The 21,668-nt window shown below is 42.5% G+C and overlaps 2 protein-coding genes across 2 annotated transcripts in view; one reads left to right on the plus strand and one right to left on the minus strand.

The window, feature by feature from the left end:
• Positions 1–14,695, plus strand: part of LOC121607822 (kelch-like protein 25) — a 30,051-nt gene extending 15,356 nt beyond the window's left edge. The window contains exons 4-12 of the mRNA XM_041938816.1: positions 93–338; positions 1,551–1,640; positions 1,807–1,970; positions 2,381–2,528; positions 2,657–2,853; positions 4,342–4,447; positions 4,617–4,760; positions 5,110–5,526; positions 12,323–14,695. Of these exons, the coding sequence (XP_041794750.1) occupies positions 93–338; positions 1,551–1,640; positions 1,807–1,970; positions 2,381–2,528; positions 2,657–2,853; positions 4,342–4,447; positions 4,617–4,760; positions 5,110–5,496 (1,482 nt within the window). The 3' untranslated portion in view covers positions 5,497–5,526; positions 12,323–14,695. The remainder of the gene's footprint in view (positions 1–92; positions 339–1,550; positions 1,641–1,806; positions 1,971–2,380; positions 2,529–2,656; positions 2,854–4,341; positions 4,448–4,616; positions 4,761–5,109; positions 5,527–12,322) is intronic.
• Positions 14,696–16,420: 1,725 nt separating this feature from the next.
• The window catches only part of LOC121607681 (A-kinase anchor protein 13-like), a 61,629-nt gene continuing 56,381 nt past the window's right edge, over positions 16,421–21,668 (minus strand). Inside the window, exon 41 of the mRNA XM_041938620.1 lies at positions 16,421–21,662. Within this exon, the coding sequence (XP_041794554.1) occupies positions 21,610–21,662 (53 nt within the window). The 3' untranslated portion in view covers positions 16,421–21,609. The remainder of the gene's footprint in view (positions 21,663–21,668) is intronic.

Genomic DNA, 21,668 nt, shown 5'->3' on the forward strand with positions numbered 1-21,668 from the left:
TATATAGAAGATATTTAGAATTAATCATTGTCTCATACTATTATATATATATAATAAGGTCAGTGGCTAACTCTAATCCTCTACTCTTCCAGGTCTTGGAGCTTCTACTGGACTTTGCCTATTCTTCTCGAGTCATCATAAACGAGGAGAATGCCGAGTCATTGTTAGAGGCCGGCGACATGTTGCAGTTTCATGACATTCGAGACGCAGCAGCGGAGTTTTTAGAAAAAAACCTGCACTCCTCCAACTGCCTGGGGATGATGCTGTTATCAGATGCTCACCAGTGTAAAAGACTATACGAGCTGTCGTGGAGGATGTGTCTGCTACACTATGAGACGGTAAAGACTCCCGTTGTTTTCTGGCTTCTTGCAGCGATTCATATCCTGGTGCACATCAGTTAATAGTTGCCTAATTAGTGAGCGCCTTCTGCTGGGACATTGTAACTGGCTCAGCCACAGAGATGCATGTATACATGGACAGGTGACCTGGAGTGGTGAATGTCTATGTTATGTCTATAATTACTGTCTTGGCTGAGCCTGTAGGAAAACTGTGGAGTGAATGGGCCTGAGGGGAGATGAGCTAGCAGTACCCACCACAGCAGACTGTGATAGCCTGACAAATATCCTCTGACATGCCTATTTCCCCCCCTTATAATGTCCTTAATACCACAAGGATTCATTGGAAAAAAACGTTTACTGTGTTTTGAAAGGCAAGTTGAGACTGAATAACTTGGAGGCGAAGATCTTTGCATATATTAACCATGAGAGGCACTTCACACAGATTATCTTGAGCTTTTACCATCGATGATGAAATTGAAAACAAACTTGGCGTGAGAGTGGAAATAAAAGCACAAGGGGGAATACTTTGTTTACTCTTTTGAAATCTCCATCTTTTAGTAGTTTGATTGGATTTATTCAGCTGCTGACGGTGCTTTCCCTGTTAGCAAAACTGAGCAAAATAGTGTTTAATTAGTCGGATCTGTAATATATGCGATTTCAAAGGTGACATCATGCAGCACAACTAAAAAAACTGATTGAACACTTTACCTTCTGCGGCATAGCCAGCCCACAAAATCAGATTCAAGGGGTGCGACATTAGCAACTCATTCTCTTAAGTACTGTTTTCACAGACTTTGTTCCTACCTCAGTAAAAAGTGTTTCTCATCATGTTTCTGTGAAAGTGTGGGTATAGCAACACCCGTAACACCTGCGGGTGTGATGCGCCTGGATGCAGCAGCTCTAATCCTCAACTCTTTCACACTACATTGAGTTCCTCATTCATATAAACATTATTTCTGAACCGTGTGGGAATACAAAACTGTACAGGATAGAACGAGGCTTTGACTTGACTGTGAAAGCATTGTGATTATCTGACAACTTAACTGAAGTTAGCAAGTGGTCCTCCTCTTCATCCTCCCTTCATCACTCGAGTAGAGTTTGCATCTGAAATCTGAATATACTGTATGTTTTGCGAGAAGTTTCATGTGTAGACCATATTATGATTTTCAGGTTTAACGTACCGTGAATGTAATGGACGTGTTTGTCCTTTAGGTACGAGAATCAGAGGATTTCTACAGTCTGTCTAAGGATAAACTGCTGGAGCTGATTCTTAGCGATGAGCTGGAGATAGAAGACGAACAGGTGAGTGATTCTCTTTCCTTTGTTTATTTTGTTTCTCCTTTTTTCTTTCATTGCTGACCAGCCATCACACACTGCAGATGCTTGTCCCCCATAATCTCAAATTAGTCATCCACGCCCCCCAGCAGCTTGAATATTGATGCCTGATCATTGTTTTGACCTGTGGCAGGTTGTGTTTAACTCTGTGATGCGGTGGGTGCGATATGACCTGGAGGGTCGGCGTCACCATTTACCAGAGCTGCTGAGGGGAATCAGGTTGGCTCTGCTGCCGTCTGAATGTCTGCTGGAGGCTGTAGCCTGTGAAGAGCTGGTTATGGCTGATAAGAGGAGCAGGTGGGCTGTCAGGGACCGTGTGAATCGATACAAAGCTCTGGTTTCTCTCTCTAGTCTCTTGTCTTTATGTCACTTTGTTCTGTCTTAAAAAACAGTAAGTTACACGTTTAAAATGTTACTAATAATCAACTTGTGTGTATATATCTCCTCTCCTCTCCTCTCCTCTCCTCTCCTCTCCTCTTTTTCAATATGGACTTCTGAATCTGAGGAGATGTTCCATCTGGCCAACTGGTCTACTTGATCAGCGTCCAAATCCTTTTAAAATTGAAGTCGTCTTTAAAGGAGACTTGTGGGAGTTGAGCCATGTTTGCAGCAGTGGCTGTTGATAGAGAATTGGGCCAATCTTTAAGAGACGGCATTAAACAAAGGTGTCTTCGTCTCTCTGTTCACATTTTAACTCTCCTCTGCAGGTCAATAGTAGAAGAGGCAATGCAGTGTAAGAAGAAGATCCTTCAGAATGACGGTGTGGTCACTAGTCCCTGTGCTCGACCACGCAAGGCAGGACACACACTGCTCATCCTGGGAGGCCAGACCTTCATGTGTGATAAGATTTACCAGGTGAAAGAAAGAGTCACAGTCCTTTAGACAATGTGAAAAATAGATCTTTCAAAGTAACCATCTCTGAGTTTGCACTGAGTGCCTGTAACCTCTGTGTGTGTGTGTGTTGGTGTGCGATCCATTTTTAGGTGGACCACAAAGCCAAGGAGATCATTCCTAAGGCAGACCTCCCCAGCCCCAGGAAGGAGTTCAGCGCGTGTGCCATCGGCTGTAAGGTTTACGTGACGGGAGGAAGAGGATCGGAGAACGGAGTGTCTAAAGACGTCTGGATCTATGACACTGTGCATGAAGAGTGGTCTAAAGGAGCACCCATGCTGATAGCCAGGTGAGTTACATGTGTTACATTATAGCAAACAGAATAGTAACAAGCATGTCTTAGTACTCTACAGCTGTTTGGAGGGCAGCAAATTCATGCAGAGTGGTACTCATTAATATAGAGTGTAACAAACTTGTGTTAAGTCATACAAATTGATGTGGAGTGGTAAAAATGCAAGTCAAGGCAGCTTCATTTATATTACATGTCAAACACAAAGGCAGTTCAAGGTGCAGACAAACAAAAGCATTACAGTGACAGTTTAAGGCAACAAATCAGTCAGATGCACAGGAGACCAACAGAGTTTTCGGGGTCGGGGCACGTTTGCCATCATCAGCAACAGCAGCTAAAAGCAGCTTCACCCTCTTTGGTTCTGACTCGAGGTTCTACCAGCTGACTGCTTCCTAAAGATCTAAGCACCTTACAGGGTTTATTCTTTTTACTTGAGATTATTGAATGATTTATAAAGCAGCAGCACTTCAAATCTGTTCTATAAGTAACTGGAGTAATGTGCTCCAGTCTTGGTTCTCATTAGAACTCTGTCAGCAGTGTTCTGAATGAGCTGCAACCATCTAATTGTCTTTTTGGGAAGACTAGGCAACAGATGGTGACAGTAGCACACCCTGCTGGGAGTGAAGGCATGAATGAGTTTCTGTCGATCTTGTCTGGACGTGAGATCTCGACTCGCTGCCCTTTGTTAGTGATGATAAAAAGCTGAGTCAGTTATTGCTGTTACTAATGTTGCTGCTGAGAGTTAGGGTTAGGGAACGTGTACAGGCTGAATAATGGCAGCTCAAGAATAAAACATCCACATAACATCTGCGCACATTTATGATCACCAGTGGCAACAACATAGCCTCTGCCTTCAAAATAAGATCTGAAGCAACTCAGGTCTGTGCCAGATAATCCCACCCACTGTTTTGGTCCACAGTTTTAGCAGCGCAGTCTCAGTGCGGTGATGTAAAGTTCATTAGTATTTAAAAAGTTATTGAGTTGAATCGACACAGCCTTCTCAGTGATCTTTACACCAAAGGGAAGATTAGCGACGGGTCTGTAATTGTACAGTATTGAAGGATCCAGGTTGCCTTTCTTTAACAGGGGCTCAACAACTGCAGTTTTCAGGGATTTTGGAAAAAAGCCTGACAGGATTGAGCCATTGACAATTTTCAGAACATCCATTTCCAAGCTTCTGAAAACATCAAAGCCTGTGGGTTAATTGTCGAAGCAGCGGGCGGATGAAATAAGAGGCTTCACTTCCACCCTCCACAGAGTATTAGTACTGAGAGCACTGAATGTTGAGAAGCTAGTCAAATTGTTTCTGCGTGGTTGCAGCAGTGGTCTGGTCCCATTGTTTGACATGGAGCATTTTATAGCCACTGTATGGCCAATCGTGTCAGGGGATTAGTTAGTTTCTCAACACTCATGTAGAGTGGAATATGCTCATATACAATGATACAAATACATCACACATACTCATGATGTGGGTATTGTCTTGTCCAGGTTTGGCCATGGTTCAGCTGAGCTGGAGAACAGTCTCTATGTTGTTGGGGGTCATACAGCCATAGCTGGAGTTTTTCCTGCCTCACCATCCGTATCCCTCAAACAGGTCAGAAAAACATCTTTATGTATGTATCACAATACATACCGCTAATCTGATTATTCTTCAGATGAAATCTCTGCAGCTCTTTTTTTCTTTGCCTTAACCCATAAGCTGTATGTTTGTTTGATATCAATCATGAGGTGTATTAAAGTGATTCTGTGTAATATTTCTCTAGGTGGAGCGGTACGACCCTCTCAGTAACAAATGGACTATGATGGCTCCTCTAAGAGATGGAGTGAGTAATGCGGCCGTGGTCAGTGCCAAACTCAAGCTCTTTGTTTTTGGAGGGACCACCATACACAGGGACAAGGCCTCCAAGGTTGGTGGATTTGTGTTTTCACATTCCTTACAAATCCTGACAGGGCAGCTCCAACTGCTGCCCACACTGTGCCATTTAATAGCCACTATTTTCAAGGGACAACCAAATGGTCTAACTTGAGTCATGTTTTTCTGGTTTACATTTTATAATTAAGTACCGTTTGTCATTAAATGCTCGTTACTCCACTTGTGTGCTCACATCAATAATATCACGTAAAACCAAACAAAAATAAAGACAATCGTTATTAGCATGGTTGTCTGAAACATTCTTCACTTTAGATCTTTGAAGATCAACACAGCAAACAGAGTCAGTGTTACACCTGAACAATGCCACTATCTCCTGTATCCAGGTCCAGTGCTACGACCCTGTGGGTAACCGCTGGAACATTGCGGCTGAATGCCCCCAGCCTTGGCGCTACACAGCGGCTGCCGTCTTAGGGAGCCAGATCTTCATCATGGGCGGCGACACTGAATTCACTGCTGCCTCTGCTTATCGCTTTGACTGTGAAACCAATCAGTGGACTCGAGTGGGCGACATGACGTCCAAACGGATGAGCTGCCACGCCGTGGCCTCTGGGAATAAGCTGTATGTGGTCGGAGGTTATTTTGGGACGCAGCGGTGTAAAACGTTGGACTGTTACGACCCCACGTCGGATAGTTGGAACTCCATCACTACTGTGCCTTACTCACTGATCCCCACCGCCTTTGTCAGCACGTGGAAACACCTACCTGCCTAACTGGGAGACACCAGGAGCCAGTCATTCCAGGTAGGACTGACACTAAGAGCAGTGGGTGGTTGCACTCTGAAGTCGTGTTCACTCTGAACACAGTGCAGCTTTCTGCCTTGCATTATTTGTGCAATTTGATCGCTGTTGTTTTTACAGTCTGTGTTTATTCGCCTCTTAACAGTTGTTGTACCGCTTAGACAATATCTATAGCTCTGTGTGTGCGTGTGTGTGCGTGTGTGTGCGCGTGTGGCCATGTATTACTCAAGTTGTGGGGACATAAATTTGTTCACACAGTCACATTGTGGGGACTCGCCTTACTTTTGGGGACAAAATGCAAGTCCCCATAATGTAAATCATTATATTTTAGAGTGAAGCCTCGGGTTAGGGTTAGGGTTAGGCAAGTAGGGGTTATGGTTATGGTAAGTCTCCAGGAAATAAATGTAAGTCTATGTAATGTCCCTAAAAATGACGAAAACGCGGCCGCATGTGTGTGTTTGTGCTTGCGTGAACTGTGCTGTGTTTGTGTGGCAGCTGAGACTCTCTGAACTCTTCTGTTATTTCCCTCCAGTCTCTGTCCCTTTTCCTCTTGTCTCTCTATGTTCATAAAGCCCAAATTAAGTGCAGGTTTAGAAAAAGTGCACATTAATTTTGCAGCTACACAGGAGGCTTTTCCGGCTACATCTTTCAGTCGTCTGTCTCGAGCACGTCTGACAGAGCAGATTCTATTTTAAATCAATCCAGCTGCCTACACAGCTCGCTCATGATGATTGGTGGACACTTACGTTTTACGGCCTGCCCTTGGACTGCACTTATGTAGAGAGCTTTTCTACCTGAACTGACAAGGGGTTTTACTCACACATGCTGTTTGCATGTCCCCAAGCCTGATTATAGGCTCCAAGTCTATTTTCTTCTGTTTTACGAGTGTAACTTCGGTGATTGGGCGTTGGGCTCTGAACGCTGCCAAAATGAGGATGACCTACGTGTAACGCTGCGCTGAATGTATCCTGTGTAGACGAAGACAAAACAGTACTTTTCAGCCTGTTGTTAGAGAAGCTTAGTTTTGCAAATTGTAAATGAGGGCCTAACAGGAGATGTTTTTCACATCACTGATTCCAAAAAAGTTGAGCGGCTGCTAAAAACATAAATAAAACAGAATATGATAAATTGCTAATCCTTTTTTTTTTTTTTTTTTTTTTTTTTTTTTTACATATACTCAGTACAAAGTACAAAGACAATATATTAATGTTTTACCTCATCAAATTCATTGATTTTTGTAAATATCTGCTTATTCTGGATTTGATGCAGCAACATGTTTTAAAAAAGTTGAGACAGGAGCAACAAAAGACTGGGAAAGTAGTGGAACGCTCCAAAAACACCTGTTTGGATCATTCCACAGGTAAACAAGTTGATTGGTAACAGGTGATAGTATCATGATTGGGTATGAAAGGAGCATCCTGGAAAGGCTCAGTAGTTCACAGGCGCGGATGGAGCAGGGTCACCAGTTTGTGAACACATGAGTGCATGAAGGATGTTACTACATGGAACACAAACTCTGTTTTATGTTTTACACAGCGTCTCAATTTTTGTGGAATCAGGGTCGTGTGTGATTGAACCTGATAACAAATCTCTCTCAGTCCAGTAGTGTTTTGGGGTTTCTTGTCGTTAAGTCAAAATCTACATTTCATAAGCCATGATATGACTGTGAAATTGCAAAACTAGAATAGCATTAGCTCATATTATTGTTTGTGTGTGAAGCACAGGTTGTGTTCAGGAGTACATAATGGCCAGTCTAGCTGAGGTGACGTAGCTTCCTTCCTAAGGTTATGTTCTCCTTGAGAACCTGTGCAGCAGGACAGCAGCATATAAATATCCACCATCCATATTCACCCAGTGATGCATCCTCTTCCTTCCCTTTTCACCTGCCCCCACCCCTTCAAAAATGCATCTTATGTAACTGGATTCCCAGAGTCTGCTCCTCTCAGATCCATCTCTTCTGATATGCTTACAGCTGCTGTGTTTCTGCACCATTCATTCATTCCCTCCGTGTATGGACACTATTGTGTACAAATGTGTCTTCTCCTGTCTCTAGAATGTTCTCATTTCTCCTGACCTTGGCTTGTTTTAGCTGTGACGTGATGCTTGGTGGTGGATCATACTGGAAATTAGCACCACTTCCAGCTCTCAGAGCAGCAGTAACAGCCACTCCCCTGGGTCTCCACTGAGCCTGGCTAATTGAGAATTGACTTCTCAGTTTAGGCAGTGTTTGCCTCACTTTGTTTTTATGGTTATAATTTATTCATCAACAAAACAAGGCATGAGGAAGTGACTTAATATCCCATTACAACCATTTTTGCTGGTATTATTATTAATTTACTCTAACATCGGGAGTGGGATTGAGCTGCAATTCCCTTAACAAAGGCTCAGGCCTGTATGATCTAATGGCATGTTGCATCTTAGGAGATAAACAATAACTGATGGAGCTGGAGGAACAGTACCACAAACAAACACACTGTCATTGTTTCACTCTCAGCTCGCACATTCAGCACGGTCCGGTGATCTGGATTACAGTTAGTTGCTTCATCTCTGTGTTGCCATCATTTGAAAATAGATAATAGAAACTTTAAATCATGAATATTTAGATTCATATTTACATGCAGTTTGCATTTCTGCCATTCTGTCTCATAGAAAACAAACTGAGCTTTTAAACAAGATTTTATGCGGGGAGTGGCGTCTCCACTGTCGGGACAGGGACCTTTTGATTGTGTGGGCTGGTAAAACAGCTTTTCAAGATCATGAAGGGACCGACAGCTGTGTTATCATTTTCATTCAGTTTCTGCCGCTTAAGCAAGACAGGACAACTACATATAATGTTACTGTGGCTTGTAGAAAAATGGAGCAGATTTCTGTATATATTTTGTAGCAGGAGGTCTACAAGTTTATGTTTTCATCCACAGAACCTGAATCGCTCTGTGGATGGTAACTTCTGTCTGTCAGCTGGTCAGTTGGTGGGTCAGTGGTTCTACCACTTTGGTGCAACATCTACTGAATGGATTGTTATGACTATATAACATTGTAACTTGTGTTATTTACCACCATCATTAGGTCAAAATGTAAAATTGTCCAACACTTTGGTTTATGACTTAAATACTAAAAACTAATGACACTCCCATCAGCCTGATTTTTAAATGGCGAACACGGTAAACGTGGTTTCAGCTAACCATCGGCACACCACTGTGTCTAAGTGCGGCCCCACAGCACGGCTTGCATGGCTGTAGACCCTTCTTACAGAGTTCTGACGGATGAGCTGCAGATCATATAGTCACATTGAACATATGGCTATAAAAGCAACTTCTGTGGCCATCCAAATGACTGCACAGCTTCATAAATCTCACCGGGATTTGAACTCTCGCCCTCAGTCAGAGACCAGAAGCTGTGGTGTCTTTGAGCGTTTAGCCATCCCCCGAGCTTTGCAAATGACAAAAGCTAACACACACTGATACTTGTCCCAAAGCACGAGTCAAGGTTTGCACTGTGTTTTGTTCTGCGACTGCAACAGTTTTAGGATTAAGAAGCCCTTCTTCAGGCAAGAGCTGTCAGCATTCACACAGGCTTAAGATCACTGGTGAATATTATCGCTTTAAAGTATCCCTGCTGCCTGTCGTCTCCACTGCAACGCACACACACAATCACATAATCCTACTTCTCCAGTTTTCAGCTCCACAGCTCATATCTCCACTGCTTCTGCTCTCAAATCTCCTTTTCTAGTCAGGCGTCATAATATTTGGCAGAACGGAGACAGTTTAATGCAGAGCACTTTCTGTGTTAATGCCCGGCGGCCGATTAGCTGGCGTTCTCGCGCTCATGTTTATTCCAGTGTGCGCACCAGGAGTGTGCGGTTTGTCAGTGTTTGTGTGTGTCTGCATTGTGTGTGAGCGTGCACGTCCATGCACGCGCGAGTCACTGCAGGGATTAAGAGTCGTATCCGAGAGCTGGCTAAGAACACGTCAAGATTATATTACTGAGAGAGAGAAACCCATCCTGTAAATACTGAGCTGCTGTGTCAGCCTTTGAAGAGGGAGAGCAGCGAGAGGAAATCTGAGGTGAAAGCAGCTCAGAGTTAGTAGAGGAAAGTGTGTGAAAACATAAGCTCGCATTCTGCATGGTCCCGCGGTGTGTTTGCAGAGGAACCGCCCGCAGATACAGACATTTAAATCCGTTTTTTGAACATTTGTTTTCCAGCCCACATTTCCTCCCTCTGTCCTGTATACAAGATCCTAAAACTCTTAACAGAGCATGATGTGTTTTTTAATAATTTTAATCCTCCACCATATACTCCTCAAATCAAGTATTTTCATTAGGAAACACAATACAGAGTGCATCATCAGGTCAGTTCTGTCTCTTGATATAGTTTAGGTCTGGGTAGCTAGCAGCAAGGATGTGTTTTTATTGATACTAATACTGTTAACAAGCTGGTCCGTCACTTGCTAATTGCTCTGTTCTTATTCAGTATTAGAAAAAAATAACAAGAGACAAAACAAGCTATGTGAACGTGAATTTACTGTGTCGGGTAGCAGTGGTGGAGGGAGGCCTGAAATCTGCCAGAATCTAAATGTAAATCTTAATGATACGTCACTAATTCAGTTGGTTGCATACTGTAATCTTATGGTCTTACTCACAGCACATCACTATCAGAGTGTCAAGGTCCGCATGTAACACTAAGTAGAGCATGGCTGCAACATGGATGTAGATGAGACCTGCAGTCAGATGCTGTCACATGCAACTTCTGTAGATTTCATAACTAAAACTGTTTGCACACAAAGAGGAAAAATATGCAGACTCATTGTTACACAGTGTGCGCACACACTGGAAATTCATCTTATGTCGTACAACAGGTTCTCGATAAAGAGGTAAAGAGACAGAGCTCAACACAAAGAGAGGAGAGCAGTGAAAAGAGGTATTTTTCTAATTCTGCTTTTTGTTCCTCGTGTAGAAGCTGTTCCCATTCCAGCTGGTCGTAGTTCGATATAGTATATATATATATATAGTATCTACAGTTGATCAGTTTTTTTTTTTAATGCAGAATTTTTGTGAAGTCATATTTCTTCGTGGGGAACCACTGGTTTGGATTATTGTCAGCAAACCAAAGTTTGAATTTAGGAAAGTATTTGTGAATTTTGGCGGCGTTTTCAACACGTTAGAATTCAAATGTGTTTGTTCCCACTAAAATCTTGACATCTCTTTTTTTCCTGTCACAGCACAGGATTACTGAATATTAACATAATTAAAGAATTGCAGAAAATGTAAAACATGTGAAGTAATAAAATAAAGCACAAAGCTTTGGCTCTGCTGCCTGGTAATGGTGTACAGTTAGCTTTGTGCATATAATACAAACATGAGCCTACAGGCCATGACTGCAGCTTCGTGTCTCAAAATAGCTGCATCAGACCTTTTCAACATGGCACCGCAAGATCTCTGTTTAGACGTTTTCAAATATGAAATGCTGTTTTTAGTGTGGCCTGGCTGAATACTTGATGGTTATTATCTAGTGAGAGATGTGCACTCTCATTGCTCAGTAGGCAGTCAGTGTTTATATTCCATATTTAATCAAATATCCTCGTCAGAAAGCAGCGTTTTCACACCAGGAGACTTCTGTGTTTCATACTGTGCCAAAAGCCGAGTCATTTAAATATCACTTGTGTATTTGAGTTCATGTGAGTGGGAGCAGGATCACGACAGCATCCACACGACAGTCATCAGTGGTTTCTTTTTCCTTACGGGCACACACACACACACACACACACGCTGTTGATGATGGTATCAGTTGGTTATTTCCAGAAGCAGGATTACTCATCTTACTCAGAAACACCTGAAGTGTTCTTTCACACCGAGTTGTCACTGTATATTTCTATGGCTCAGTGTGTTAATTATGAGAAAAATAGTTTTAAAAATGACTCATTACATTCATTGCCGCACTTTAAAGTGGAGGTAAGAGATGGGGACAGAAGAAGAGGCATGATTCCTGATTCTGTGACATGACCGAAGCTTTTAACTTTGTCCAGTTTGTCAGTGGGCCGGCTCACACCAAGGCTCACACTCGTGATCTGGTCCTTGCACGAGGCAGATTGCCTCCCCTCCATCCAATCACAAGGCTCTGATAGTCCAAATTTCCTTTCACCTCCTTTCCCCGCCTCCCCTACTTGTTTAGTTTCCCGCTCTTTTAACTCCAGCGAGTCAGCTCTGCCAGGCTTTTCAGTGGGATGGTTGATTACTTCAGGATGCTGAGCGGTAATCAGCCTGTTGCAGCAGCTCTCCTGTATTATCTTTATCTTTGACTTTTTCAGTTTCTTTACGGATCTGTACTTATTTCTTTCCTTTTGATGATGTAACACCCATATTTCCCTTCTGGGGTATCAATAAATAGAATAGTACAAGTATTATCTCTTGTTTCTGTGAGGCAGATGAAGGAATGCTCTGATTTTACTTCAGATATTCAGGTTTTAGGCAATAATTTCTTACCACATCCAAAATAAATGGGCAGCTCCCGTGTTTTCTAACAAAAAATGTTGGTAAACCAGCTTAGTTTATAAGGGATCCATGAAAGCTCATGGATTTATGTGACTGAAATCAGACTGAATGCACCAGAAACACCAGAACAGTTGCTGCAGTGTTGATTTATCGGACAGACTGAAACTGCTGAGGATGAATATATGCACAGCTGTGACTGTATTTTCCTCCAAACTGTGGACTGAGTAGAGAGGCTGGCGATGACAGCATGCTGTTTGATTGAGGGACAGTCCTAATCTTTGTCTCCCTCCTGTCTTCCCGTCTCGCTCAGGGGTCGACGTCCTTTGAGGAAGAGCAGCCGGCTGGAGGAGAAGCTCTGAGACTCCGCCCTGCAGTCGGCAGCTGGCTGAGGCTGGAGCTCCACGCAGGACCAATCCTTATAAAAACAAGCTGCACCTCACAGACTTTGAACCAGTCCTGAGCGGCGTAGTTAAGAAGCCAACAGCACAGCACCCAGGTCTTAACACACCAAGAGAGAATCACTCTCCGTCTGATGCTTCCTGCATAATGTGATGCTACTCAAACAGACTCTGATGAACCTGACGGACGGATGCTTTCGTTGACTGACCGCTCACACAAACCTGTGTGTGTTTGTTTTGTGTATGTGTGCATTGTTCTGATGCAATGCTTTTATTGTCTTAATAGTCATGAAATTCACTACTAAACCATTCCAGGGTAAAGACATAAGCTGTAATTGCCGCCAGACGACAACATTTACTCAAGTGGTTTCCTTCAAAAATGCAACAAAGCGTAATAGAAAGCAGTTTTATGTCACGTTGCACTTCACACACTCACTATACAGTATTTACTAGGACATCTGCACCCAATCAAAGGTAATGAAGCAATTGAGATTGAATTTTCGGTCCCATCAACAGAGAATTTGAACTGCCGTCTTTTAGAAACGCACCTCATTTTTCTGTGCATTTACTGCCGGATAAGTGCGTCATTGTACCCCAAGAAAACATTTGGCTCATTGGAAACATTGGTTTTTAATGTTGGATTGATACGTCACTGAGACAGTGAATACTGAATGGTATTTGTAGCTTTAGATTTTATTTGTCTGATGTTTGTCGCATCAGAGTTGTTGTAGTACTGACAACAGACTGAGGTCCGTGAGAAAGTTCACACCATGACAGCGGCTTGAAAAGCAGACTGACGGAAACGATGTCATGTTGAAGCTAAACATGAACACAAAGTTGTGTTAAGTTATTTTGACCAAGCAGTCATCCATTACTGAATGCTCAGTAAACTCTGAGGAGTTTCCTCGACCTGAACAACAGGCTATGTGACATCAACGCGAGGGAGATATCAAAAATACTCCAGCCAGTTGCACTTGTAAAATCTACCAGTATTGGAGGCGTGAATGAAGAACAACTTGCTCTTTATTATTAATTCTAATGACCCGCGGTAACTGTTAGCATGTCATTCAGTCAGAAACAGTTTGATCGTGATTAGAATTAGAAGTTCTTTGTGAGGACACGCTCAGAATCACAGCATTAACGTGGTCTTTTCACTTAATGTTGACCTTCTGGCTGATGAGGTCGGATCCGACGTTGGAGCAAGTATCTTTAAGTCTCATGTTGAGATGCAGTAACTTGTGGGGCCCAAAAACCTTTCAGATGACGGTATTTAACTGAACGTTTGCCTCTCCTGAGTCCCAGTGCAGGTTGTCGAGACACCTTTACTGAGCTTTAAATCAATGTGTTCCAGCAAATTTACACGAAAGCGTTAGGAAACACGTTTGAAAGCATGATCTGTGGGTTTAATTAAAATGCACATGTGACAGTTTAACGTCTCAAGTTGCACATGTACTCCTTTGTATTTCCAGTAGCATGTTTTAGTGTTGAGGAAACATGTGGAACTGAAATAGTAACACTAGAGCAGTGGCACTGGGCTGTCGGTGTCACAGTCAGTCATGGGAAATCTTCTCTGTAAGACAACATGCTGTTTATAGAACAAATGTGAGAAGCACAGAACAGCGTCTTGTACAGCGTGTCCTGCAGAAACCACCGGTGCCAAAGCGCAGTTTGAAGAAGCTGGACCCCAAAACCTCTGAATTGAGAACTGGATTTCGAGGAAGAAGCTCATCCCTAAACTGAATTCTATATTTTTTGTTTTTCCTGTAACACCTATGCATTTTTATACTTAACAGTGCATTCATTAGCAGCGGTGTGTCTTTGTCCCACAAATGTGAAATATTTTCTACATGCTGGAGAGAACACCAGCTGTCACGGTATGAAAAAATGGCAGAAAAATGGATGGAAAGGGTTTCTGCAGGACACAGATGCATCATGGCTGATATGTTGTACCGTCTCTGTGGTGCTGTACAGTATTTGCTGGTGTTATAAGTCTTTTCCACTCGTCCCCTGTCCAACTGTTAAAAGAGCTGCCGTGAGGACACTACAGACTGGTTGAGTGTGGAAATGTCTGGGTTTAATTTCCCTTGAGGTGAATCGTTTTCTGGAGTTGAATTTCAGCTACTGCACAAAAGTGAAGACATGTTCCAAATTACTCTTCCTCTTTAGAATTGAAGAAGTCGGACAGAATGTGTGTTTTGAAATAACCGAGGATTTTTGAAATGATTTGGAAAAAAAAAAACAACTAAAGGATCTTCTTTGTGGAAAAAATGTTAGATACTGTATGTTTTTACTGGTGAAAATAAACATTGATTCACTTTTTAAACTCTGCGTAGCTCTTTATGTGAAGACGAAGATAACTGCATGTCCTGCTTTAGGTTGGGGAACCTTTATTATTATCACCAACTCCTGAGGGAAATATCTGCGTCTTTCTGCTGTTTGCTGCTGGGCAGGTGGTGTGCAACAGGTCCATCAGAGCTTTTTTTTTTTTTTTTCCACTGCGCATAACAGCTGTATGAGAGAGGTGAGAGAGAACCAAAACAATGAGCTGAAACGCAAATCTAAAGCTACATAGAACTGATGAGTCCATGATAGTTCTCTGTGGGTTTGTCACTATGAGTGATAGATCACATTAGATCTGACCATCGGACTATCATCATCTTCATTTTTTGCCAGAGAGTTTTTGAAAAATTGAGTTTTGATGTTTTATAATATGTGACAGGACAGAATTATTCTTTGCTTGTCTCATTTATCCATCAGTTTGCATGAATGAACGCTGATGACAAAGAGGAAGTGCTGTTAGATTATTGCTGTGGTTGTATGGAGTTTTTTTTAGCCTCTTTTTGCCCCAGTTGCACTGTGAGGGGAAAGTGTTTTTCACACACTGAGAAGCTGATCTCAATCTTAATCATTTAAAAGTGACTTTTTGCATTTCGGGACATTGTGAAGCATCACAGAAAAAGTTGTGAGATGTTCAAAATGGAGAGGTTCACCCGCTGGGAAACATGAACGTTTGACCACATGTTATCAGTGAAAGAAAAGGTCAGACAGTCCATGAAATTCATGGGATTCAGCTGCTCAGAAGCCAGCTGTCATACACCATTAAGAGATGGACTACAGATCATGCACAGAGCGAGAAACACTGGAGGAAGAGTATGATTCACACATTACTACACTATCAGTCCAACACTGTGCTGTGAGTTACAGTCCAGAAACCTAATCAGTCATTTATGTCTCTCGGAGGAAACCAATAAATCTGCTCTCTGCAGTGCGAGGCAGATGAAAGAATGCGCTCCTGCTCAGGGTGGAACGTCTGTGTCGTCTTGCAGTCACAGTTTGGGGCAGTGAGGAAATACAAATGCACAAGGATACATTTGATTGGTTTTGGACACACAGTAGTGCAACGTATCAGTGTGCATCCAGAAAGCAAAATGCTTGCCGGTCACATGCCCGAGCATCAACCGGACTCAGGAAGCCCGAGAAGGTTATGAACACTCCTGTGGTGGTGATTCATCAGTTTTAGAGTTCTGACGTTTGAACGACATGGAGCCAAAGATTGGACGTGTTCTGATGAGGTGATCCACAATATGTTTGTTTTTCAAGGTAAACGAGAGCTGACATTTTTCTCTAAAGTGTGTATAATAATGTTCTGCCCTGAAACCTGACAAACAGGAAGTTGTTTGGGGTGGGACCAGCTACATTCCAGTCTGGAAGAACTGTACATGACACTCCTACATGTACCCTCATTACTACATAAGCTATGTCTCTAGATACTTGCCGGTGATTGGTTTGCATCAGATCAGTGCATTATTTTTTTGTGAGGTTGAAAACTGCTCAGCACATCATCCATCCATCCATCCATGGCATACACCGACCATTTAATCTGGTGTGGTGAAATGAGCAACACTGCCCTCACAGGACACCAGTAGTCCTTCCTTGCCGTTTTCTTATTCTTTGTCCTGCAGTCTTCCTCTCTCCATCAAAAGAACCACACATCGTGCGTCACATGACAAACAGCACAGTTATTTATTGAAGAGGGAAAACGACTGTACATTTTTAAAACAGGAAGAAGACAATTAAATAAAGCTTTATTATTTATTAAAAAAAAAACAATCATCCAACTAAACAAAATCCACAGTCGTCAATACTTTGGAAGTTCAAATTTGTACATAAAACATATTTACAAAATGTCTTGTTTTGCCCTTTTTTTTTCTTTGTACACAAAATGAGAAAAATAAACTTTGTACCTTCTGCTTTTAGTACAAATACAATTCAAAAAGCTCACAGTGCAAAAACTGTAAGGTCTAACGTGAGTTTGTAAAATTCCTTATGAATGGTTTTAGTAAAATAGTGCACGCTGAATGGGTAAATGTGGGGGAGAGGAGAGCCAGACCTCCCAGCATGCTCAGCTCTCTGCAACACTCAAGATTTCAGGTTTCACTTCCTCCTCAAACCACTAAACGCTATGATCAAACACTGGGTCTGTGATTTAGCTTGTTATGTTTCGGGGATCCAAAGCTTCAGGTCGCGTCTTGAGGGAAAAAACAGCTGAGAACAGCCCTGAACAGACATCCTCTGACTGGACTCACATCCACTGATTAACACTTCAGTGAAATTAAACTCTGGTTTTTACTCAAGGACGCTGAATCCTGCTGAAGGACGCTGAACCCTGCTGAAGGACATCACTCTGGGGGGCTCTCCGAATCAAAGAATCAGAAGTATAAGTATGTGTTTAAACTAACCTCCCTCTCCACAGCAGGACTCTGGCTGCTACCATGTAGCAGTGCTGCTGGGATTTACACTAAAAACATCGCAAGATTTCATCCTTTGTGCCTTTAGCTTGAAATGTAGAGCAGGGTTGAAAAAGATAAAGGAAGAGTTTTTACAAAATGAAAGAGCACTCGTGTCTTTTTCTTAAGAGGGTGAATAGCTTTGAGCGATGTGCTCGTTAACCTTTTTTAAAGTTTCCTTACAAATAAAAAAATCAGGAAGTGAATCATTTTGAAACACAGTTCAAAAATACTTGTGGCACATCTGGATTCAACACATTAAACACAGGAGACGTAATAAATTAATAAGGTTTGTAATCTAACATCTTAGATGTTTCTCTTTTAATTTGGTAGTTCTTGCCTTTTTCTGATCCTTTTCACAACTTTTCATCTACAGCTAAAACATGGAAGGCTTAAACTGTGTTTCAGTCCATCTGAAATCCTAATTAGCCATCAAAGTGACTTCTATATTTATTGTTAATTTCCTTTTTTAATCGCTGTAAGGAAGAACAAGACGTCTTTGGAGCTCCATCAACTGACTGGTGCTGCTAAATGAAGCTTAAACGATAAGGACAGGCCGCGTTTTGTTAGTTATGATTTAGCATGAACTGTCATGAACTGACAGATGAAGCTGAAGCTGTCCGTGTATCACAGCTGACCAGCTAATTAGCCCTCGAGCCTGAAAAACTGATGTTAGCGGTGACACAGGAAGTGTCTGTAGAGAAGGAGGAGATGGTGTCTCAGTCCACGTCATGCAAATACAGTATTAAATGAAGCTGTCTGTCGTCTGCAGACAGGGCAGGATGTCCATATCTTTTTGCTTTTTCCAAAATTGAGCACAGGGCATCTAATCTACAGAGCAGATCTGTACGCTGTGGCATAAAAAACATTCAGGCACAAGCAACGTATGTAACACACTTCTCTCATGTAGGTCGTATTAAGGCTGCGTGACGCTGTGAAAACATATCGCAGTTATTTTTTCAATATATTGCTGTTGAGGAAATTGGCTTCGATGTGAATCTGCAGGGAAACGAAGCATTTTCACCAAAGGACTCTGATTGTGACCGAAGGCCTGAGGAAGACTAACCGCCGCTGGTGATCTCACGCGCAGCAGTGAGAGTGACAGGGAAGAAGAGGGAGCTGCGGTGAATTAGAGATGGGCTGCTGAACTCTCAGATTCAGCAGAAATCTGCTCCTCTCAGCAGCGAGGCGGGAAACGACACTGCAGGCTCAACTATTATTCTTCAGGCTGCAGCCTGCTATGAAAGGCTTCTCTGCAGAGGACAGGGGGCAAAAATCAATGCGGTGAAAATGTAAAGCTATGAATTATTACTGTAGATGGATGACAGGGGATGAATACGAGCCTCGGGGCATCCTCTGTGTGTCGGTGTTAACAATCCCAGCAGGGCTGGAGAGGGGACAAGTACAGGAAAAGACACAATATTTGGATTGAGGGGAAGGATGTTGAGGAAGGGTTGGTATTAACACTTTTGGCTGTATTCATTCTTGTCATGCACATTCAGTGCAGCAGGGATGTCTGTAGCACAGTGCAGAGCACACAGAGAAAGTATCTGATGAGTTCTTGTGAGGGAAACCATTCGTAAATAGTTTTTATCATTTCACTCGTGATCCAGCGTGCTTATGATTGTCTTTCCAATACAGTTCAAAACTGATGAAACAAGGCAAAAAATGTTGCTGTGCAAAGAGTTCAATTCACACTTCAGCAAAGTTTAGTTCAGGATTGTTTTTCCAAAATAAAAGCATGACTCTAAGCCTGGCTTTGGTGCATGCTGTCAATTCGCAAATAATGGCTGGGTGTGAAATAATAGCAATGACATGACGTGCATGGTAACTTCACTGTGACTTGAATTACTGCAGCATTAGTCCATCAGCAAAGTCATCCTCAGTGCTCTTTCTAACAGCGATGCTCTTCTCTCTCAGAGGAATTCACTCGATTGATTATACTTTGTTTCAAAATAAAAGCCCTTCAGATTTTACCGCGTCGACTCCTGGCGGAAATTGAGGCAGATGTAGGAAGTGCCGAGCAACAAACTAACACGACTAACGGAAACAGATCAGAAAACGAGAGGGTGTCTTAGTAAAATACCACCATCAGACAGACTTAGACGAAGCAGAGGGAATTAGAAATAAAGGCCCGTCTCTGCTTCTCGGTTCAGCCGAGATGAATAATGTCTCCAGCAACAATCTGACAATCTCCAACTCTTCCAGCTGTCGTTCTATATGATTGGTTTGGAACTGATTGATATCACAGTGAGCCCTTAACCCAACAAATTGGGACAAAATTTCTCACATGATTTCTTTAAACTCAGTGATTATTGCTTATTTGAAGACTTTCCACAAAGTACAGCTGGACTGGACTCAACATCGCAATATTAATGAGAACATTTTTCTCATGTCGGCGTTTATCACAAAGAAGCAGATGCATGCGTGATGACATAAATAAATGCAAACTGATGGACATCAACATGGACTTGAGCCTAGAGGTGCTCAGAATCTGGGTAAACTCAATCTGCTCATGAAGACTGTGCCGTGGGGTCAAAAGCTACTAAAAAGCCCTTGAAGTGAGCCAAACTGGTGCTCAATGAAATGAAATGAGTTTGCAAAAGTTTGTAAAGGAATAATATGATATGATCATATCATCTCAATATAAATGCAGTAAAAGTCTCAATTCAATAATACTGAATTCTGACCCAACCCACTACACTAAAACTAATCACTACTGCGGCTCGCATGCTTTACTTTACAGTTCTGTCATTTCCAGATAATTCCATGCCATTTACTAGGACCTTTACTACAAAGAACAGAGTCATTTGATGCTAATGGCAGGCTAACTGATGCAGGGATCGTTTAGTACACTTCTTATTAATTCATTTCAATTAGATTGACATGCAAAAATGTGAAAATATGTGAGGTGTTCCTACAAGCAACCACACAAACGGAGTCCTGACAGATGATAACAAGAGAAGAACTTGTGAGCGCAAGATGAAAAATCTAACAGGACATTTAGCGGTTCTGTATCTTACAATTCAACATGTAATTAAAAATAAAGTTTGTCTCTAATTAACTGATATTCACTTGGGTTCGAATGGAGCTTCAAGGATGTTTCCATTGTCCCTGCAATTACAACCAAATGACTTAAAAGAAATTAGTATTGGATCATTCGGGAATGACAGAGCCTTAAAATACAACATCCCTCTCTCATGTGTATAAAGTGCACGTTAAAGTCTTTGTACTCCTGATCCTGTTGTGCTGCAGTGACTGTTGCACTGTCATGATTGTCACACTGAATGATGATTAAAGATGAGTGCTGATTCTCCTGCAGAGCTCACACTGGGCTTACAGGCCGTTCATCCACACCGACGGGTACGTCTCATGACTGACAGAGATGACCGCTTTAAAAAAACAACAACAGCTATGAATTTCTAAAGTCTGGAGGTGATTATCTGACAACAGCAGGATTAAAAACACCTGCTCTGAGCATGCACTTCATTCCACTCGTTACATCATACATTACATTCAACAGAAGGAGACTACATCCAAGAGTTAAGGCACTAAAACCACCGAGTCTCTGCTCATCCTTCCCACACTGACCTCTCAGTGGACCGTGAGACACGATCCGTTCGTCTCTCTGCCGACTGCCTGACTGATTGATTGTGTCTGGAGGTCTGTGGCCTTGTTGCACACACTGACCTCAGCACACAGCGTGGACAGTGAGACATGGTGGAGCTCTTGTTTAGCCTGATTTGATAAAACCCGAGTTGGAGCAAAGGGGGGGACGTACAAATCACACATTAGATTAAAACGTGTTCGGCCTGGGAGCCAGGCCGCGGAGCTGTCGCCTGAAACTCAGGAGTCAGCAGAATCACACGCATTCGAAGCTAGCAGAAGCAATACTTGAAGAAATGGCACTTATTATCGGTTGATGTTAAAGCTAAGGTCTGCTACAGTTGAGGAGACTTGACTTGAAGCACCATGTGCAGGGTCTAACACGTGACCTGTGACGCACAGCTGGAAGAAGTCAAGGGGCTGTTTTCCTCTTGTGCTTCTCACGCTGCTTTTGTTTGGTCTGTCTTGGCTTCCCATCACATCTCGAAACGATGGAAGGTCGTAGGGGATATTCTTGGCACATGAATCATCAGTTCAGCATTAACTTCACCTGCTGTCTCTGGGAGGAGGTTATTACCACACGCAGGTAGAGTCAGACTGCTATCCTGAGAACCCGGTCGGCCTCTCATCCGTGATGGTACATTCTGTCTGACAAGAAGGCAGAGACAGTGTCCAGAGGCCGGACTGGCAGCAAAGACACGCTTCACGTCCAGATAGGGGGTTAAGGAACAATCCGAGTCCCGCTTGCTTTGCTTGCCAGCTGTCTGGTTCCTCAGGAAGGTTAGAATTTCACATCGACCAGGTCCTCAGCAGAAGAAGATATCTCCATCATTCTGAGGATCAGACATCACTTTGCTTTCTAAAG

The sequence above is a fragment of the Chelmon rostratus genome, chromosome 6, assembly GCF_017976325.1.
Source record: "Chelmon rostratus isolate fCheRos1 chromosome 6, fCheRos1.pri, whole genome shotgun sequence".
Classification (NCBI taxonomy): domain Eukaryota; kingdom Metazoa; phylum Chordata; class Actinopteri; order Chaetodontiformes; family Chaetodontidae; genus Chelmon; species Chelmon rostratus.